We start from the raw sequence: 17,226 nt of genomic DNA, 5'->3' as shown, positions 1-17,226 counted from the left end.
AAAAAAAAGTCTGGCACATAGTAGCGCAGTTCTAGTTTTTAGTTCTGTAGCTTTGATAAGTATTCTAACTAAAAGTGATTTGGGGTTAGAGTTCAGTTTATAATGCCAGGTTATACAGTCCATCATGTGAAGAACTCAAAGCCAAAAGAATATGCAGAAACTGGTCACATTTTCAGTCAAGCACACAGAGGAAATGGATGCACCTAAGGGCTTGGTACTCAGCTCACCTTCTCCTCTCTTAAACAGTTCAGAATCAGCTGCCAAGGGGATAGTGGTGTCTAAAGTGAGCATGGTTTTCCCCCATTGATGATCAAAACAGTCTTCCATACATCAACAGGATCTTTATAATTCCTCATTGAGACCCTCTTCCCAGAGGATTACAGATTGTGTCAAATTGACAAGGCCAACTGTAATCTGCTGGTCTGGTCTGTCACCTGGGTACCCTGTCCCTTTAAAAGACAAGCCCCGCCCACTTCCACCAAAGCAAGCACCTCCCCCCCTTTCTCTCTCCTTCTAGAGAGGTAGCTTCAGACTCTCTCTCTTCTCCTCCCCCTTCGCCCCCCTTTTCCCTCCATATAAAATAAACTTTATAGTTCAGCTCTCTCTTCCTGGCATATCTGTTTCTCTCCCATCAAGGCCTCAGGCCACCAGCCAGGAGACCCACCAAGGACTTGGGTTACCCCTGCTGCCTCTTATGGGACCAGTACCCCATCATCTCTTCATAAATGATAACACCAACTATCACAGCAGTGAAAAATACTTGCTACGGAAAGAAATTCCAAAACAAAAGAACAGGGACTACAACGCAAGATTGGCTATAAAAAGAAACAGCATGGCCCAATATTATATCACCACATATTAAATGTGTACTCTATGTCAAATATTTAGCCAGTACTTATAGATCTACTTTACCATAGTTCAGTGAATGAGTTAAGTTGCCCTTTTTACAAATAAGGTCAAGCTCAGAGTGTGTTTAAGCATAACCTATGAAGCCTTGTCTTATACTAAGACTGTGGCCTTAGTTATTGAACTACCCCGCCTCTTGAAGATGCCCTATCAAGAAAGGTAGAGGAAAAGGACTATGAAGGGAAAAGATGTTGGAGAGGCAGACAAGAACCATAACAGGAGCTAGTCTGATGTTTTCCCCCTAGAAGTTAAGGAAATCGATCTTTTGAGTACTAGAGCACCATTGTCAGACACATTTTATTTTATTTTAAAATTTGATGTGGTTCTAGGAATTAAACCCAAAGCTAAATGCAAATGCCCTACCATGGAACTACAACCCTAGCCACGTCCTCTTAAATCTCATGAGCCTTGAGAAAGAGCTGAATTCAGATACAAGGAGAACCAGACTTGCGGTGACCTTGTAGAAAGGTACAGTAATTCAACAGTCAGATCCTCAACCAGAGTAAAAGTAGCAAGAGTCATGGCAAAATCCAGGAAGTATCATCATTAAATCATAATGATTAAGTATACTTGATGAGATAGAGGGACTCAGTGAAATCCGTTCCAAGGTTTGAGATTTGAGTAACCCAGATTGAAACAAAAATATAAGCATGTTTATGAAGGAAAGCAAGATTCTGTTATTTTTTTTTCTATAGACGCTGTGTTTGGAAGAGCCAGCAAGGCATTCTCATGATATCTATAAGACAGTTCTCTGCATCTGCTTCCATCAGTTACTAAATGAAGGTTCTAGGGTGACAACTAGGGTAGTCACCAATCTGATCTCAGGAGAAGGCCAGTCAGATACTCTCTCCATTATTGCTAGGCATTTTAGCAGGCCTTTCTCAGCCTTGATGCAGGGGGGAGGGGCCTGGTCCTGCTCAACTTAACAACTCGCCAGGCTTTGTTGACTCCCTGTGGGAGGCCTTACCTTTTCTGAGGAGTGGATGGGGGGTGGAGGAGGAGGAGGAGTGGAAGGGAGAGAGGGAGGAGGGGAGGAAGAGGGAACTGTGGTTGGTATGTAAAATGAATAAAAAAATTTAATAAAAAAAAAAGATAGCTCTCCGTAGGGAAGGAGAGAGAAAAGGTCTCATTTGGGAGTGCAGTCATCAACATCAAGAGGGAACATTAAAGTATATCAAAGCAAACTATACAGAAATGTTTCAAGTATACTCATTTTAAGAATAATACAGTACCTGCGAGTGAACAAAGCTACCAAAACAAAATGAACAATGAGTTTATGAGAACTTCTTGTACCCCTGTTCAATTTAGTTCTGCACTTAAAGGTACTCTAAACAATAAAGTCTATAAAAAAAAAGAAAATAATAACATTATTGATACAAAACCTAGATCTCAGGACTGGCAAATAAGTCGGTGGGAAAAAGCACTGGTTACTTTTCCGGAGGACCAAAATCTGGTTTCCAGCACTTAAGTCAGATGGCTCACAACCATCTGTAAGTCCAGTCCCAAGGGATCTGTCACCTTCTTCTGTCCTCCTAAGGTCCTGCAGTACTGCATGCACGTGGTGCACAGAAGTAGTTTCTGACACTCATAAACATAAAAACAAATCTTCAAAAAACTTTAAGGCCAGCTTGATCTACTTAGGAAGCTCCAGACCACTCAGAGCTATATAGTGAGACCCTGTCTAGAAAGAGAGGGAGGGGGAAGGGAGAGAGAGATGAGAGGAGGATGGAACAAAGGGGGAGAGAGAGGGGAGGAGAGGAAAGGAGAGGGAAGAAAGGGAGGGGGAGGAGAGGAGAGAAAAGAAAAAAATGGCTCAGTGATTAAGAGCACTGGCTGTTCTCCCAAAGGACCTAAGTTCAGTCCTCACCATCCATATCAAACATCTTACAGGAGGAACTATAACTCAAGTTCCAGGGACGCTGGTCTCTGAGTGTACTTATACATACAGGTGCATGTACACATACACACACATGCACAGACATATGTGTATATGCATGCACGCACACACACAATTAAAATATATAAAATATTTAAAAATGAAATAAAATAAAAACACATGTATTGGATAGAGACTTGATTTCTTGTTTCTCTTGAGAAATCAAAGACTGGACAGTACTTGGGCCCATTTTCCCAACCTGACAACACTTGCCTGAAGCTGACTGCTTAGTACCCCATTTTTGGACACTTTTGTTCACTACAGTGCTCACCACTTCCACTTCCTGTTCCTCCTCAACATAAAGGAAGTATGCTGGTAGGCATTTGCTACCATTTAGGCTAGATGTTACCAAATCTTCACTTCTTCCTCATGCGTGGTTTATGGACTGAACTGTAAACTGATTCTTGTACCATCCCCTTTATGTTTCTCCAAATTTTTCTTGTTGAGAGAGTCTAGTTTTTCAGGCAGGTCAACTAGGGTTTTAATTCTGTTGGATACTTGATAAAATCTCTGAGTACAAGTTTCTTACTGCTGCTATAAGGCAATACTATTCACTGCTGTGCTTCTGGGGGCCAGAAGACCAAGATTAGCATCACTGGACTAAAAGCAAGGCATTCCAAGCTGCTTTCCTTCTCCATGCTCTAGATAAGAATCTATTACCTTGACATTTTCAGTTTCTAGGGACTGCCCATCACCTCTTTGGTTTATGGCCTTGCAATTGTTTTGACCTCAGCTTCTGTCATTCCCTCTTCTCTGAAGCTTTCTCCACTTCCTTTCCTTTTTTTTAATGATACTCAGGATAGAACCCAAGGCCTCACACATGCAAGATAAGATCTCTACTACTGAGCTAAACCACAATTCCTCTCTCTCTTTTGATAATAAAGATCCTTGTGATTATACAAGTCCTACCTTGAAAATTTGGGATAATCTCCCAATCTCGACACTACTTTTATTATCAGTGACAGAGTCTCCTGTATCCCAAATTGGCTTTGAATTTTGTGCCTCAAACTTCTGATCCTCCTGCCTCTAACTCCCTAATAGAGGCATGTGCTACCACATCTATTTCAAGTTGCAGCTCTGAGTGTAACAAGGATGTTGTGCATGCTAAACAGGCAGTCTACCAACTGGGCTACAATCCTAGGCTCCTCAAGATTCTTCATCACGTCACGTCCATCCTTTTACCATAGCCTATTCATAGGTTTGGGGAATTGGGTCATAGACATATGGAAATTGATTATTCTGTTCACTGTACTCAGTTTCTCCAGCTGTTAAATGAAGATGGAAATAGCACCTCTTCACATTAAGAACTTAGCAGAGTGTTTTAATAATGTTCACTGTAAGTATGAGTCTCAGGATAAGCCTTTAATAAATATTAATAGTCCTACCCTTGCACCCTTGAAGCTTAGAGACGTCCTGAAAGAAAAGTCTATTAAAATATACCTGCTTTATATGTAATTTTTGCTTGGTTGTTTGTTTCTTAAAGAGTGTATGTGCTGGGAATGTATGGTGCTCTGCTAGCAGGCATGAGGTCACGGGTTCATTGACCAGCACGTAACAACGGAAACATAAGCTGAAAATAGAGGGGCTGTGAAAAGTATTCGCATAAGGTTGTAAATTCACTTTGTACGGGACAATTTGCCAAGCACCTGTTCATGGCTGATTAGGACAATCTAGGATTAAAAACTCACTGCATTTGACTTGCGTGTGAACATGAAAGATATAACTAAAATGCCTCATCTGAACTGTTATGCTTCAATTTCATAAAACAAATCACTGGTAAATCAGATGAACTACTTAATGCAACTCATTTGTTGAGTGGCTGCATAAATGAGATTAGCTATTGCGTTAGCATAATTTCAGAATCATTCTGTAGTGAAAAACACAAGTGTAACTCTATAAGCAATAAAGGAACTACTCATATTTTGAATGTACATTTCCTTTTAAAATGATGTTTAGGAAGTTCCTCTACATCAGCACTATACTGAAAAAAATCCTAAGCAGAACTTCACTTTTCTAATCCTCAGGAATTAGTGGATACTAGAAATGAATTTGGAACCAGCATGTAGAATAATAGCAGAGAGAATGGCTTCTCAAATGATGGGAGGGTTAACTGAAAAATGGCCCCTTGGGAGAACTGAGAGTTGGATAGCCATCCAATTTAAGTCTATTTATTTTATACTGTATTTAAGTGTGTGTGTTTGAGTGTGTGTGTGTGTGTGTATGTGTGTGTGTGTGTGTATTAATACATGTGTAGGAGCCCAAAGAGACCAAAGAGGTTATCAGATCCTCTGGAACTGGAGTTTCCAGCAGGCTGTGAACCATCTGACATGCTTGCTAGGAACTGAACTCAGACCCTTTAGAAGAACAGCGAGTACCCTTAAGTACCGAGCCATTTTTCCAGCTCCTAATTTATGACTATTTATAATCATTGTTTAATGCATTAATTTATATTGTATTCTTCATTTACCTACCCATGACTATCAAATTCAGTTCTCTTTCTTTGGTGTAATATTCATTATCACTTAAATATTTGTGGACTTTCACAAGTAGCTCAGATGGAAAGTTAACGCTCCCCAGTTGTGCTAGGTATGCTGGTGGTTCATGCCTATAATGCGAGCACTCGGGAGTCCATCCTGGGCTAACATTCTAGGTCAGCTTGAGCTGCTTACTAGGATGCTGTGTCAAAAACAATTAGTTGTGATTATCATTGCTCCAAGACTCTAGATTTTGCTATGGTTTCTGTTAATTGGTTGGTCAGTTGGTTGGTTGACTAGTTGTTGCTTTTTTTTGGGGGGGGGGGAGTTGTTTTGTTTTGTTTTGTTTGAGACAAGGTCACTTCTAGCCAACCTAGCTAGATCAAGATGGCCTCGAATTCAGAGATCTGGCTGTCTCTGTCTTCTGAGTGCTGGAATTCAAGGTGTGCACCACCATGCCTGGCAAAATTCCTATTTTTAAAGAGGGGGGAACAGACTAAAATTTTGTGAAAACATTGTAGAGTATAAACAAAACACATCTGTGGGCTACAATCACTAAATGAAAACATTCATATATCGGAACATGGGTCAATATGAATAATATATATTCACTCCTTTCTTTGCTTCACATGAGAATCTATATGGAATAGAGACATCTGTAGAAAATTTAAATTGACAAGCCATGCAGATTAAGAGTATGTTGTCCAAAAAAGATTAATTTGTCCATGTTTATGTGGATATGTGTGTGTATGAAGTATTTTATTCTCTATACAAAAAAGTTTATATCTAAGAATTTCCAGATAATACATGTTAAATGAGCAATTTAATGAAAAATCAAACAGCATATCATAACAGATATGCAGAGCACAGCAATCACAGAACATGACCACTGAGCTGTGATGATTCAGTTTAGTAATACAGCATTCCTAAATGCTTTTAAGAATATCTAATCTCTATGGTTATATAAACATGAAAAGGCACAATTTCTATTTTCTCCAAAATTAAGCTCTACATTCTAAATCCATGAATCATTTTCAAGAACTTGTCAGAACAGCAAAGAGAAGTAGTCATAACATAGGTCAGTCTTTTTGTTTCTTCTTTTAAAAAAATAAAAACCAAAGAAAGACTGCTTGAGAAGACTCAGCACTACTTTTGAGTTTCTTGCAGACATTTCTCTCTATCCTTTTTGAGATTCCAACAAGCAGCTACCTAAGGGCACATACCTGTAACTAGAACAAGCTGCCCACTGTCACGGAACGTGGACTCGTGTGCCCAACCACTCACTGCTCACAGCCCCAACCCTGCCTTCTGCAGCAGCTCTTCCTGGTTGTTAAAGAGAACAGACCCAAAACATATTCTCTATTATCTTCCCCTCCTAAAGAACAGATGGTCTTGTCCTTGACTCATATACCATCCCCAGGACTGCCCAGACACATGGTCTTCACCAAGACATAAACCTGATATGCCACTTAACTATTAAAGCCCTGAAAGTAAAGTTATTTAATATTCTTTTGTGTGATACTTTCAGGGAGGCAATTCACTCATCCTATGGGATGGCTAGCTATTTCTTCTTCTTAAAAAAAAAAAGTCATGTGGGCATTTTGCCTGCATGTATGTCTATGTACCGCATGCATGTCTATTGTCTCCAAAGGCTAGAAGAAGGTATAGGATTCCTCAGGACTGAAATTACAAATGGTTGCAAGGCGCTATGTAGGTGCTGGACACCAAAGCCAGGCGTACTAAGGAAGAGCAGCAGGTGCTCGTCACCACTGCGCCATCGCTCTAGCTCTCTAGGAATTTCGTTAGAAATGTTCAACCTGTGCTGTTTCTATTCCTACAGCATTTCTCTTTTAACCTTCCAGCCAAAGAAAGACAATATTATTAAGGACCTTTGACGGAAAGGGATTACCTACATGACCGACTTGTTACACACACGGCTCGATTTAGCTTCCCTACTATGGTATCCCAGTAGGTATTATCCCTTCTTACAGCGTGAGAAATGAAGCACAGTGGGGGAACAGCAGTGCTAGGCCTTTCTGGGTCATAAATAGCTTTTTATCTACACTTAACCTTTCAGATACATGCAGATTCACTCTTTGCAATTTAGAAATGAATTCATTTGACTCCACAAAATGGGACCTGTTAACAATTTTTGAAGTTATGGAAAACAATCAAGCATCCTGTAGCCCATGAAATGAAAACTGTGGATGCCAGGAAGAGTTGACCTGCATGACCTGTCACTGAGGAGGGAGAAAGGGAAGCTGAAAGGACCAAATGAGAGCGAGCCGTGGGCTTTTTTCTATAGCGGGGAGGCTCATTAGCAGGATCAAAGGGAATAGATTCATCCTGCTCTGACTTCATAGCTAGCCGGAGTTGGGTGGGGGAACAGGAGGCACAGAGAGAAGGCTTGGAGCAAAGGTAAGAGAAAGCTAATATCATGACAGTATATGATGGCATGGGAAAACCCCATGACCCGGAGCTATAGGGAGGAGTTTCCTATGGCAAGAGCTGCTTTAATTGTCTCCCTTATCCTAACCCTATCCACACTCTCAATTGTACAGAACATATGAGTGCCCTCGAGTGTTGCCCGGCAACTTGCCAAGAGCCCTGGGGAAGAGGATAGTCCTAAGCAATACCAATTCCTTGTGGTTTTTCCCTTTTATCACATGTATCTCTTCTAATCCCCTCCTTACTGCTCAGTGAATCTTTCAATTTCCACCAGGTAATCAGTATAATCCTCTCTTGAGACTTTGCATTCTACCAGGCCTTCTTGTTAGGCCTACCACAGCCTTCAGAATCAGTCCAAATCCAAAAGTCCTTCGCAATTAAGCCATTTTGTCACTAACTAAGGGCCCAAATCCTTCACTCTAGTCAAACAAAACAAATTTTCCTACCACTCGAGCTTTAGGCTTCAGAATCAATCCAATCAATTGCATTTTTAGATACCTGCTCCTAGCGGGCCACTTAAAGTAATTCATTTGAGGGAAATAAAAATCATGGGAAAAATTCAGAGAAAGGTAAGAGAAACACATTTTGTGACTTAAGGTGCAAACAAATGACATCTGCCATGTGAAGTTCTTTTGAAACAAATATTTACAAATATACTTTTCCTCTCTCCTGGACTGAGAGTGTCTTTAGTCAAGAGCTATTATATATTTACCATTGAAACTGGAGTCAGAGGGAGCACAGTAAAGATACATCTATTCAATTACTACCTGGCTGCTGTATCTGTGTGTGTATTAAAGTGTGTATACATAAAAGTTTAGTGCTGAGAAAATATGCATGCACAGAAAGGAATTAGGAACTTTCCAAAAGGTGAAGTCAAGGCACCTTTGCTACTAAAACCGTGAATGTCACTTCCATACAATATTGCAAACACACACACATTTTACATGTATTATAAATTGGCTATTAAAGTTTGACACAAGTATGTATTCTCATAATGTAAAATCATGTGTAGGACTGAACACATAACTTTATCAAAATAAACGTAATTGTTAAAGAACATTCTATACTAAAACGCTTACTAGAAAAATCTTTCTCTCAACTATTAGCATTTGCTGTCACTCAGCAACAATTCTTTTCTTTCCTTGTCCTCGATTGGATTTTAATTTATTTTTATAGGTAATTTTTAGCTTTTCACTTTTGTGTATGTTACCTCAATACTTGAACAGGCAAGTTTCTATCTTACATCAACAATAAGAATAACAATTTGTTGGGTTTTTTTTAAAGGTGACACTTAATGTCCTGTGGATGAGTGGCTTGATATTAAATTAGCCTAGGTTATTTCAACATTCCTCTAAAACAAATCCGAAGATTATGTAGAAATTTTTTGAGTAATTTAGAATATGAATATATGAATGAATGAATGAATGAATGAGTAGATAGGAAAGTTTATGGAAAGTAACCGAAGGAGGAACTTGAAAATTGTAGCATATGCTGGAAAATAAGCCACTTTCCTGTCCCTTCTAACAGTTGGTAATGGGTAGAATTTTGCCCCTTCAAAGTGCACATTTATAAAAGACCTGAAACTACAAAAATTTCCCATCATTACAGATGCTTAAATGCTTCCACTTTTAAAGTCACAGCTAAGCGGGCTGCCTTTTTAAGGTGATGAAATTGCCTCCAGACCCATCCAGGATATCACACGCTATTTACCAGTGTCCAATAAATAAATAAATAAATAAATAAATAAATAAACCCTTTTGTTAGGTATTCTTTTAACTGGTTATTTAAAGCTATGCAGGCAAACCATTCTAAACTGCTAATACACTCTTAAACAAATAACATGACCAGCAATGCTCTCTGATAAACTTGATGACATTGAAATTTTGAAGCGATATTCTACCTCTTTTCCTTAAATTACCCTAGGCCGGTCTCACAGTAATCACATCAATGCAATTCACGAAAATACAAGAGTCCATTCTCCCCATCTGTCCTTAAAAGCCCCACTCAGCAGTTTGTGCTGTAGCACCATGCTGCAGCATCCCTGCACTTGAACTTGGGAATAGGCTTTCCAGGACTGCAGGCAGAGCCCTTACCGCATTCCTTCTGAACCTCATCTTGCCTCTCGGGGGATTTGCTTCTGCCATCTCGCCTATACACAATTACACTCTTCTTTTCCGATTGTCAACGCAACATTGATGAAATATGAGCTGCTTCTTGGGTGGTATTTAAAAGCAGCAGCCAAAAATCTCTATCAAACAAAGCTACGGCTGCTTCCATTACCACCGCGGCAGAGCTGCAAAAAAATCCACTAGCCCTGATTAGTCAGCTGACAGGTCCTTCCCTGCTGCTCATTGTGATTCAGAGTTGACACAGTCCCCCAACTACTTAGCCTGATTGAGCCTTGTGGATTAGCTTGTGCTGGACTATTCAAGACGATCAGGCACGTCCTAATAGTGGAGGGAGAGAGAAAAAAAAAAAAGCGCTCTTCTCCTCAGCAACAGTCCGGATGGGACTGGCTTGCCTCTGCGTAGTTAGATTTTTTAAGGTGGAATGCTAAGATTCTTTGTGAAGGTAGTACTCACTGATACCTTGTCCTCTTGTCCTGCACTGCTCTGAGACTTAAACTTCAATTCTATATTGTATTGCTACATTCTATCCTGGGCTTAAGGGTTGAGAAGTGTTACAGTTTATGAAGCTGTATCCTGATAATCTTGAAAGAAGAGAGAATATGCACGCAAACTTTTTAAGATGGAGAAGATTCTCCCTCAAATTAACCTTTCCACAAATAGCTAAAGAGAGCATTGAATGTTTTTACCACAAAGAAATGATAAATGTTTGATGTGATAGACATGTCACTACACTATATGTGTGTGTGTGTGAAAGCATCACGTTTTACCCCATTAATATATACAAGTTTTCCTTTTGTTTTTCAAGACAAGGTTTCTGTGTATAGCCCTGTCTGTCCTGGAACTCATTCTATAAACTAGACTGGCCACGAACTCAGAGATCTGCCTCCCTCTGTCTCCCAAATTCTGGGTGTAAAGGCTTGAACCACCAGGTCTGGCCACAATTATTCTAATATTTATTTTATCCTAGGCATATATGTGTGAGCCTGAGTATATGTCTATGTGCCACATGCAAGCAAGAGCCCACAGAGGTTAGGAGAGAGGTCAAATCCCCCGGAACTGGAGTTTCAGATGGTTGTGAACCACCATGTAGATGCTGAGAAGTGAACCTGGGTCCTCTCTGCAAGAGCAGCAAGTGCTCGTAATTGTTGAGCCATCTCTCCAGTCCCATATGTACAATTATCATAGGTCAACTAGCAATAATTTCAAATTCTTCTCTCATTAATTATGAAGCCTAACCCGCCTTCTTTCATTTATTTTGGAAGCTGTATGTTTTTCTATTTTATTTTATATATCTACTATTTTATTTTTAGTAATAAAAGGAGTAAAAAAAATCAATGAACTAAACGATCTGGCTTAGTATTAAACATTGTCTCATCTAAAATACACCATTCCCAAACAGAAAATCTTACATGTTTCTCCTATATTCTTAGCACACTGTCATGGGTAGACAATATGTTAACACATAGACAATTATGATTAGTGATATGAGAAAATGAGATTATATTTCAGGCACTGGAAGCTGTAAGTTAAGGTCTTCACACCGAACTTTACAGTTATCTCACGGAAAGTAATAGACCACATGGGGATATAAGGCAGTGGTAATACACATGTGGCCCTAGGTTCTCTCCCCAGGACCAGAAGAAAAATGGCAAATGTTAGAGTAATAGACCACAAAAAACACTAACTTCTCTCCTGAGGATCCATGTATATGATTACCAGCACCCATGTCAGGTGATCCACAACTACTTATAACTCCAGTTCCAAGTGATCCAACATCTTCTTTTGGAATACTTGGGCACCAACACTCACATATTCACATACATACATAATTAAAAATGAAATATATATTTAGAAAGAAGATAAAATATTAAAAATAAACATCTACCAAACTGCAGCTCCAGAGAAATTTTGTTTTGTCTGTGGTGATTTGAATGATAATGTCCCCCCACCCCCATAGACTCATAGGTTCTTTATTTGGACACTTGATCCTCCATTGGTGGCATTGTTTAGGGATATTTAATGGTTCTGGCCTTGTTGGAGGAAGAATGTCACTGGAGGTGGATTTTGAGAGTTTAAAGACTCATCATTTCCAAATGCTCTCTCTTTTTCCTTTTCTTTTTGTTTTTGGATGGGGGAGGCTGAGACAGGGTGTCTCTGTATAACATCCCTAGCTGTCCTGGAACTAGCTCTGTAGACCAGGCTGGCCTCGAACTCACAGAGATCCGTCAGCCTCTGCCCCTTGCCTCCCAAGTGCTGGTTATTAAAGGCATGCACCACCACCGCCCGGCAAGAGTTTAAAGACTCATTTCCAACTGCTCTCTCCTCTCCAGGCTTGCACCTCAGGATGCGAGTTCTCAGCATCTGCTTCCTGCCACTTGCTGTCAGGATTCCCTGCCATGATGGCGCTTATCCTTCTGAAACCATAAGCCCAAATAAACTTTGTTCTACAAGTTGCTCTGGTTGAAGTGTCTTATTACAGCAACAACAACAAAAATAACTAATACAGTGAGTATAAGTGTGTGTGTGTGTGTGTGTTCATATACCCATGTGCATGCACAGAAACCAAAATGTGTTCAGTCTCCTGTTACTCTTGCCTTTCTCCATCAAGACAGATTCTTTCACAGGGCCCGGAACTAGGCTACCCGCCAGCAAGTCTCACTGATTGTCCTGTTTCCACAGCTTTTTACATGGGTCTCTTAATCAAGAAAAAGGAGTATCAATCATACTTAGAACTATGAATGCTTTAGAGCAGAAAAATGCACTCATGAAGGCCTTTCTATAGTTATTGTTTGAGACATGGTCTCATGTAGCCCAGACTGGTTTTAAATTCACTATGTAACTGAATATGACCTTGAACTGTCTATCCTCCTGCCACTGCCTCCTGAGTAAAAGGATTACAAGCATGTACCACCATACCCGATTCATGTAGTGCTGGGGATGGAACCCAGTGCTTTGTAGGCAAACACTCTACCACCGACAGAGCTACAGTCAGTATTGTTATTTTATTTTAGTACTTTGTTTGACTTTTAGGCTCTCTTCACTGTGTGATAGTGCTAAGGGTTAACTTGACAAAAATCTAAAATCACCTGGGAGATGGGCCTCTGGAAGATGTCTGTGGGGGATTATCTTAATTGTGTTCACTGCCCACTATGGGTGGCACCACTCGCAAGGCACGACATCCTGGATTACGTGACAGTGGAGAAAGTGAGCTGTGCACTAGCATGTGCACACTCATTTCTCTGTTCTTCTGGCTAAGAATATATTGTGATCAGTTGCTTCATGTTCCTGCCACTATTGCATCTCTGCTCTGGTAGACTACTGCCCAGAGTCATCAGCCCTTCTGCTTTCAGAAAGTTTTATATTAGCAAAAGTAAAAGGAAAAGAAATTAGGATGACTATTTATGATTAAATACCTGTTATAAACAAATAAAAGAAAATCCCTACTAAATGGCCCCCAAATAAGGAATAACTCATGATGGATATGAAATGGATGATCTTATTCACTTTGCTACTATATCTGGCTCTAAGTGTTAGTATGGTTTTATGTTTGTCAACAAACAATATAGCAAAACAGTAATGACTCAGAACTTCAACAACCTCAATATTTGTCATGCCTTTGTAAGTAAATAGACTTCTTCTGGTGGAAGTAGCCTCTGAGTCAGTCAGGAGACAGAGAACTTCAGGCCATAGGAACTGACAAGAGATAACAAATATACTACTAATAATATACTAATATACTAGATTTTTGCCAGAAATAAACAATAAATATTTGAGAAGAAAAAAAAATGGGAGGGCTTATCTCTGGGTGCTTAGAATACCAACTGAACTACTGCTTGAAATTTTTTCTTCACAATTCAATTTTCTATGTGTCATAGGTATACAACATAGATACCTCCATTTTCCAAAAGGTCCCATAAAATATATGCCTTCCTCTGGAAGTCATACAGAACCACAAGTCTTTGCTCACTTATAATTTGAACCATGAATTCCTCATTCTTCCCACTAGGACTTATAGTAGGGTCTCAAGTTCTTCGCTGAGACCTGTCTGAGTTCTTTACTTCACACCACAAAGCCTTCCTACTTTCCCTTCTCACTATATCAATATCAACATTTATTGTCTCCATCAATATCAAAATAATCCATATTTTCAAAAGGCAAACTATAAGTAAAGAAGAAATTCCTGTAGAGTACTTACTGAGATTTTCTGGAGGGAAATTTTGAGGGAAGACCATGTATCCAGTCTGCGATCCAGAATAATAGTAAATCGGGAGTCAGATCCATTTTGTCTACAAAAAAAGAAATAATAATTTTTGTCAGTAAGAACTCTTATTTGTTATATGTGTCTTTATTTATGACTATTTTACAGTTAATGTTTACTTGAAGAAAAGTTTAGCTTTGGAAGTGCTATCTTAGCCAAGAAGTAGTGTTATATGCCTTTAATCCCAGCACTCAGGGAGGCTGAGTCAGGTGAATCTCTGTGAATTTGAGGCCAGCTTGGTCTACAGAGTGAATTTCAGGAGAGCTAGATTTCAAATTAAACCCCAAAAAGCACTCTTTAAAAATTATTTTAAATCTATATTCCCCTATATTTAAACTTTCCTTTTCAGTACTAACTTCAGTCTTTTAAATAGGAAAATGAGGTGGCTGGAGAGGTGGCTCAGAGGTTAAGAGTACTTGCTCCTCTTGGTCCTGAGTTTGATTTCCAGTACCTACATAGTGACTCACAATCACCTGTAACTCTGGGTCCAAGGAATCCATTGTCCTTTCCTGGCTTCCACAGGCACACACACAGACATGGCATTCACTCACACAAAAACACACGCATACATATGAAAATGAAATAGGAAAAGGTTATATCATAAAGATGGATTAGGAAAACTATTTTAGAATCTTGAAATATTCGTGGGAAGAAAACTGAACACCCTCTGCCTTTCATTACATCAAGCTTAACTTTACACAGCAATCCATCAATGATCTTTTTGTTCACTTGAAAATATATATAGTTAAATATATTGTTTTCCACTATAGCCTGCTGTTTGAGTTTGAGGGAAGGCAGTTTAATGGATAATATAATTTTGATTTGCCCTAACAATACTTTTAATCCTCAATGGGTACAATAAAAATTTTACTCTTTTAGAGCTCAATTTTTGTTCATAAGACTCTTCCAGTAAATTATGTTTCTATTCTTTAGAAAAATGAATATATTTCATTTATTCTAAATGAAAACTGCCTCCTTTAAAATTTTATCTTGGCTGGGTATGGTGGCACAGGCCTTTAATGCCAGCACTCTGGAAAAAGAAGTAGGCAGATCTCTGTCAATGTGAGGCCAGTCTGGTCTACAAAAGGAAGTACACAGGGAAGTCTAGACGGGCCAGCCAGCCAGCCGGGTCTACAAAGTATGGTCCTGTCAGATAGATAGATCATAGATGATAGATAGATAGATAGATAGATAGATAGATAGATAGATAGATAGATAGATAGATTATATTCAACATAAATATAATCTCAAAGGGAGTGTGTTTGTATGTGTGTGTGTGTGTGTATGGAGGGAGGGAGAGAGAGAGAGAGAGAGAGAGAGAGAGAGAGAGAGAGAGAGAGCGAGCGAGCGCATTAGGTATCTTCCTCTTTCCCTCTCCACCTATTCTTTTGAAGTGAGGTCCTTTCCCTAAATGTGGTGCTCACATTTTCTTGGCTAAGCTGGAGACCCAAAAGCCCCAGTGATTCTCCTGTTCTACCTGCTCATAGCTGCTGTGTGAGACACCTGGATTGTTATGTAGAGGCTGGGATCTGATAAATGGCCCAAACTATTGTGCAGCAAGTGCTCTTACTGTTGAGAAATCTCTCCAGACCCCCTAAGGAAGCTTTTACTTTTTTTCATTTTAACATACACTAGTGCCAACTGATTTTATTATCATATTATCCTGCCTAGTAGTTCCCCCAACACCACTGCTGTATGTAATCCTTGGACAGAGAGAAAAATGGCTTTCTTCACTCTTGGCTAGTAAAGTATTCTTTTATAGATGACTGCCATACTTTGTGAGGGCCAGAACTTCTAGATTATTAATCTACTTACATAGCTCCTCGGCATATTTATATATTTTCTCCTCAGGATGTATTTTGCATCTTCAGCCTATATTTTACAGTATATTTTTAAATATATTTAGAATTTAGGCAGGTGGTGGTGGCACAGGTTTTCAATCCCAGCACTCTGGAGGCAGAGGCGGGCAGATACCTGTGAGTTTGAGGCAAGACTGGTCTACAGAGTGAGATCCAGGACAGCCAGGGCTACACAGAAAAGCCCTGTCTTGGCTGGGCATTGGTGGTGCACACTTTTAATCCTAGCACTCAGGATGCAGAGACAGGTGAATCTCTGTGAGTTTAAGGCCAGCCTGGTCTACAGAGCTAGTCACAGGACAGGCTCCAAAGCCACAGAGGAACCATATCTTGAAAAACCAAAAAAGGAAGAAACCCTGTCTCAAAAAATAAAACAAATGAACAAACAAAAAAGAACTGAAGAATTTAAGTAGCTGTCAGCCTCCTCTTTTGTTATATTTATATACATTAGGTGACGTTTATTTACTATTCACAATAACAATAAGAACTATACTAACAAGCAACCTTCCTCTTATGCCCTTCAAGTATGTATTTGATATAAAACAAGAGTTTTCGAATGTAATGAAATACGATACCTTGCCATAGATGTCAAGTAGTTGAGCACTTTTGAGATTACATCCTCTGGAATGCATCTGAAGTTACAGTTTTCTGGAAATGTAATGATCCAAGCATTGTCCCTTCCCCGGCCACCTAACATAAAGCAAATTAAACAAATTATCAATTTATATGACAAAACAAAAATGAAGATTTTCAGATTTAAAGAGGATGATTAGGCTGGGTGAAGGTGGTGCACACCTTTAGTCTCAGCACTTTGAGGTAGTGGCCAGTGGATCTCTATGAGTTTGAGGCTAGCCTGGTCTACAGAGCAAGTTCCAGGACAGCCAGGGCTACAAGAAGAAACCTATCTTGAAAAAAATCAAATAACAATCATGTTCATAATAAATAAAAAGGATGATTAAGAGACTGGAGTAATCAAGCGTTTTATGAGAATCACAATTTCCATATAAACCAAAACAACAATAAGAAAAAGCTAGCAAATTGGTTCCTAAAATAAAAGCAAAACAAGAAATAAAAACAAAGAGGACAAAATGAATAAACAAGTAAGAAGAAAAAGGAAGGAAGGAAGGAAGGAAGGAAGGAAGGGAGGGAGGGAGGGAGGGAGGGAGGGAGGGAGGAAGGAAGGAAGGAAGGAAGGAAGGAAGGAAGGAAGGAAGGAAGG

At 39.5% G+C, this 17,226-nt stretch overlaps 1 protein-coding gene across 3 annotated transcripts in view; it reads right to left on the bottom strand.

Annotated features, from left to right (window-relative positions):
- Mcf2 (MCF.2 cell line derived transforming sequence) overlaps positions 1-17,226 on the bottom strand; it is a 101,674-nt gene that overhangs the window by 63,701 nt on the left and 20,747 nt on the right. For 2 of the 3 annotated variants that reach the window (XM_050159641.1, XM_050159642.1), the window contains exon 1: positions 9,858-10,170. In XM_050159641.1, coding sequence (XP_050015598.1) covers positions 9,858-9,908 — 51 coding nt within the window. In that variant the 5' untranslated portion in view covers positions 9,909-10,170. Of the gene's footprint in view, positions 1-9,857; positions 10,171-14,088; positions 14,180-16,582; positions 16,698-17,226 lie in introns of those variants that run through there. The other variant, XM_050159643.1, reaches the window with a different exon arrangement.

Source organism: Alexandromys fortis, unplaced genomic scaffold (genome assembly GCF_014885135.2).
Source record: "Alexandromys fortis isolate MF-2015 unplaced genomic scaffold, M_Fortis_MF-2015_v1.1 scaffold_95, whole genome shotgun sequence".
Lineage (NCBI taxonomy): Eukaryota > Metazoa > Chordata > Mammalia > Rodentia > Cricetidae > Alexandromys > Alexandromys fortis.
The sequence above is the reverse complement of the archived record's forward strand: the minus strand, read 5'-3'. Positions and strand labels throughout refer to the sequence as shown.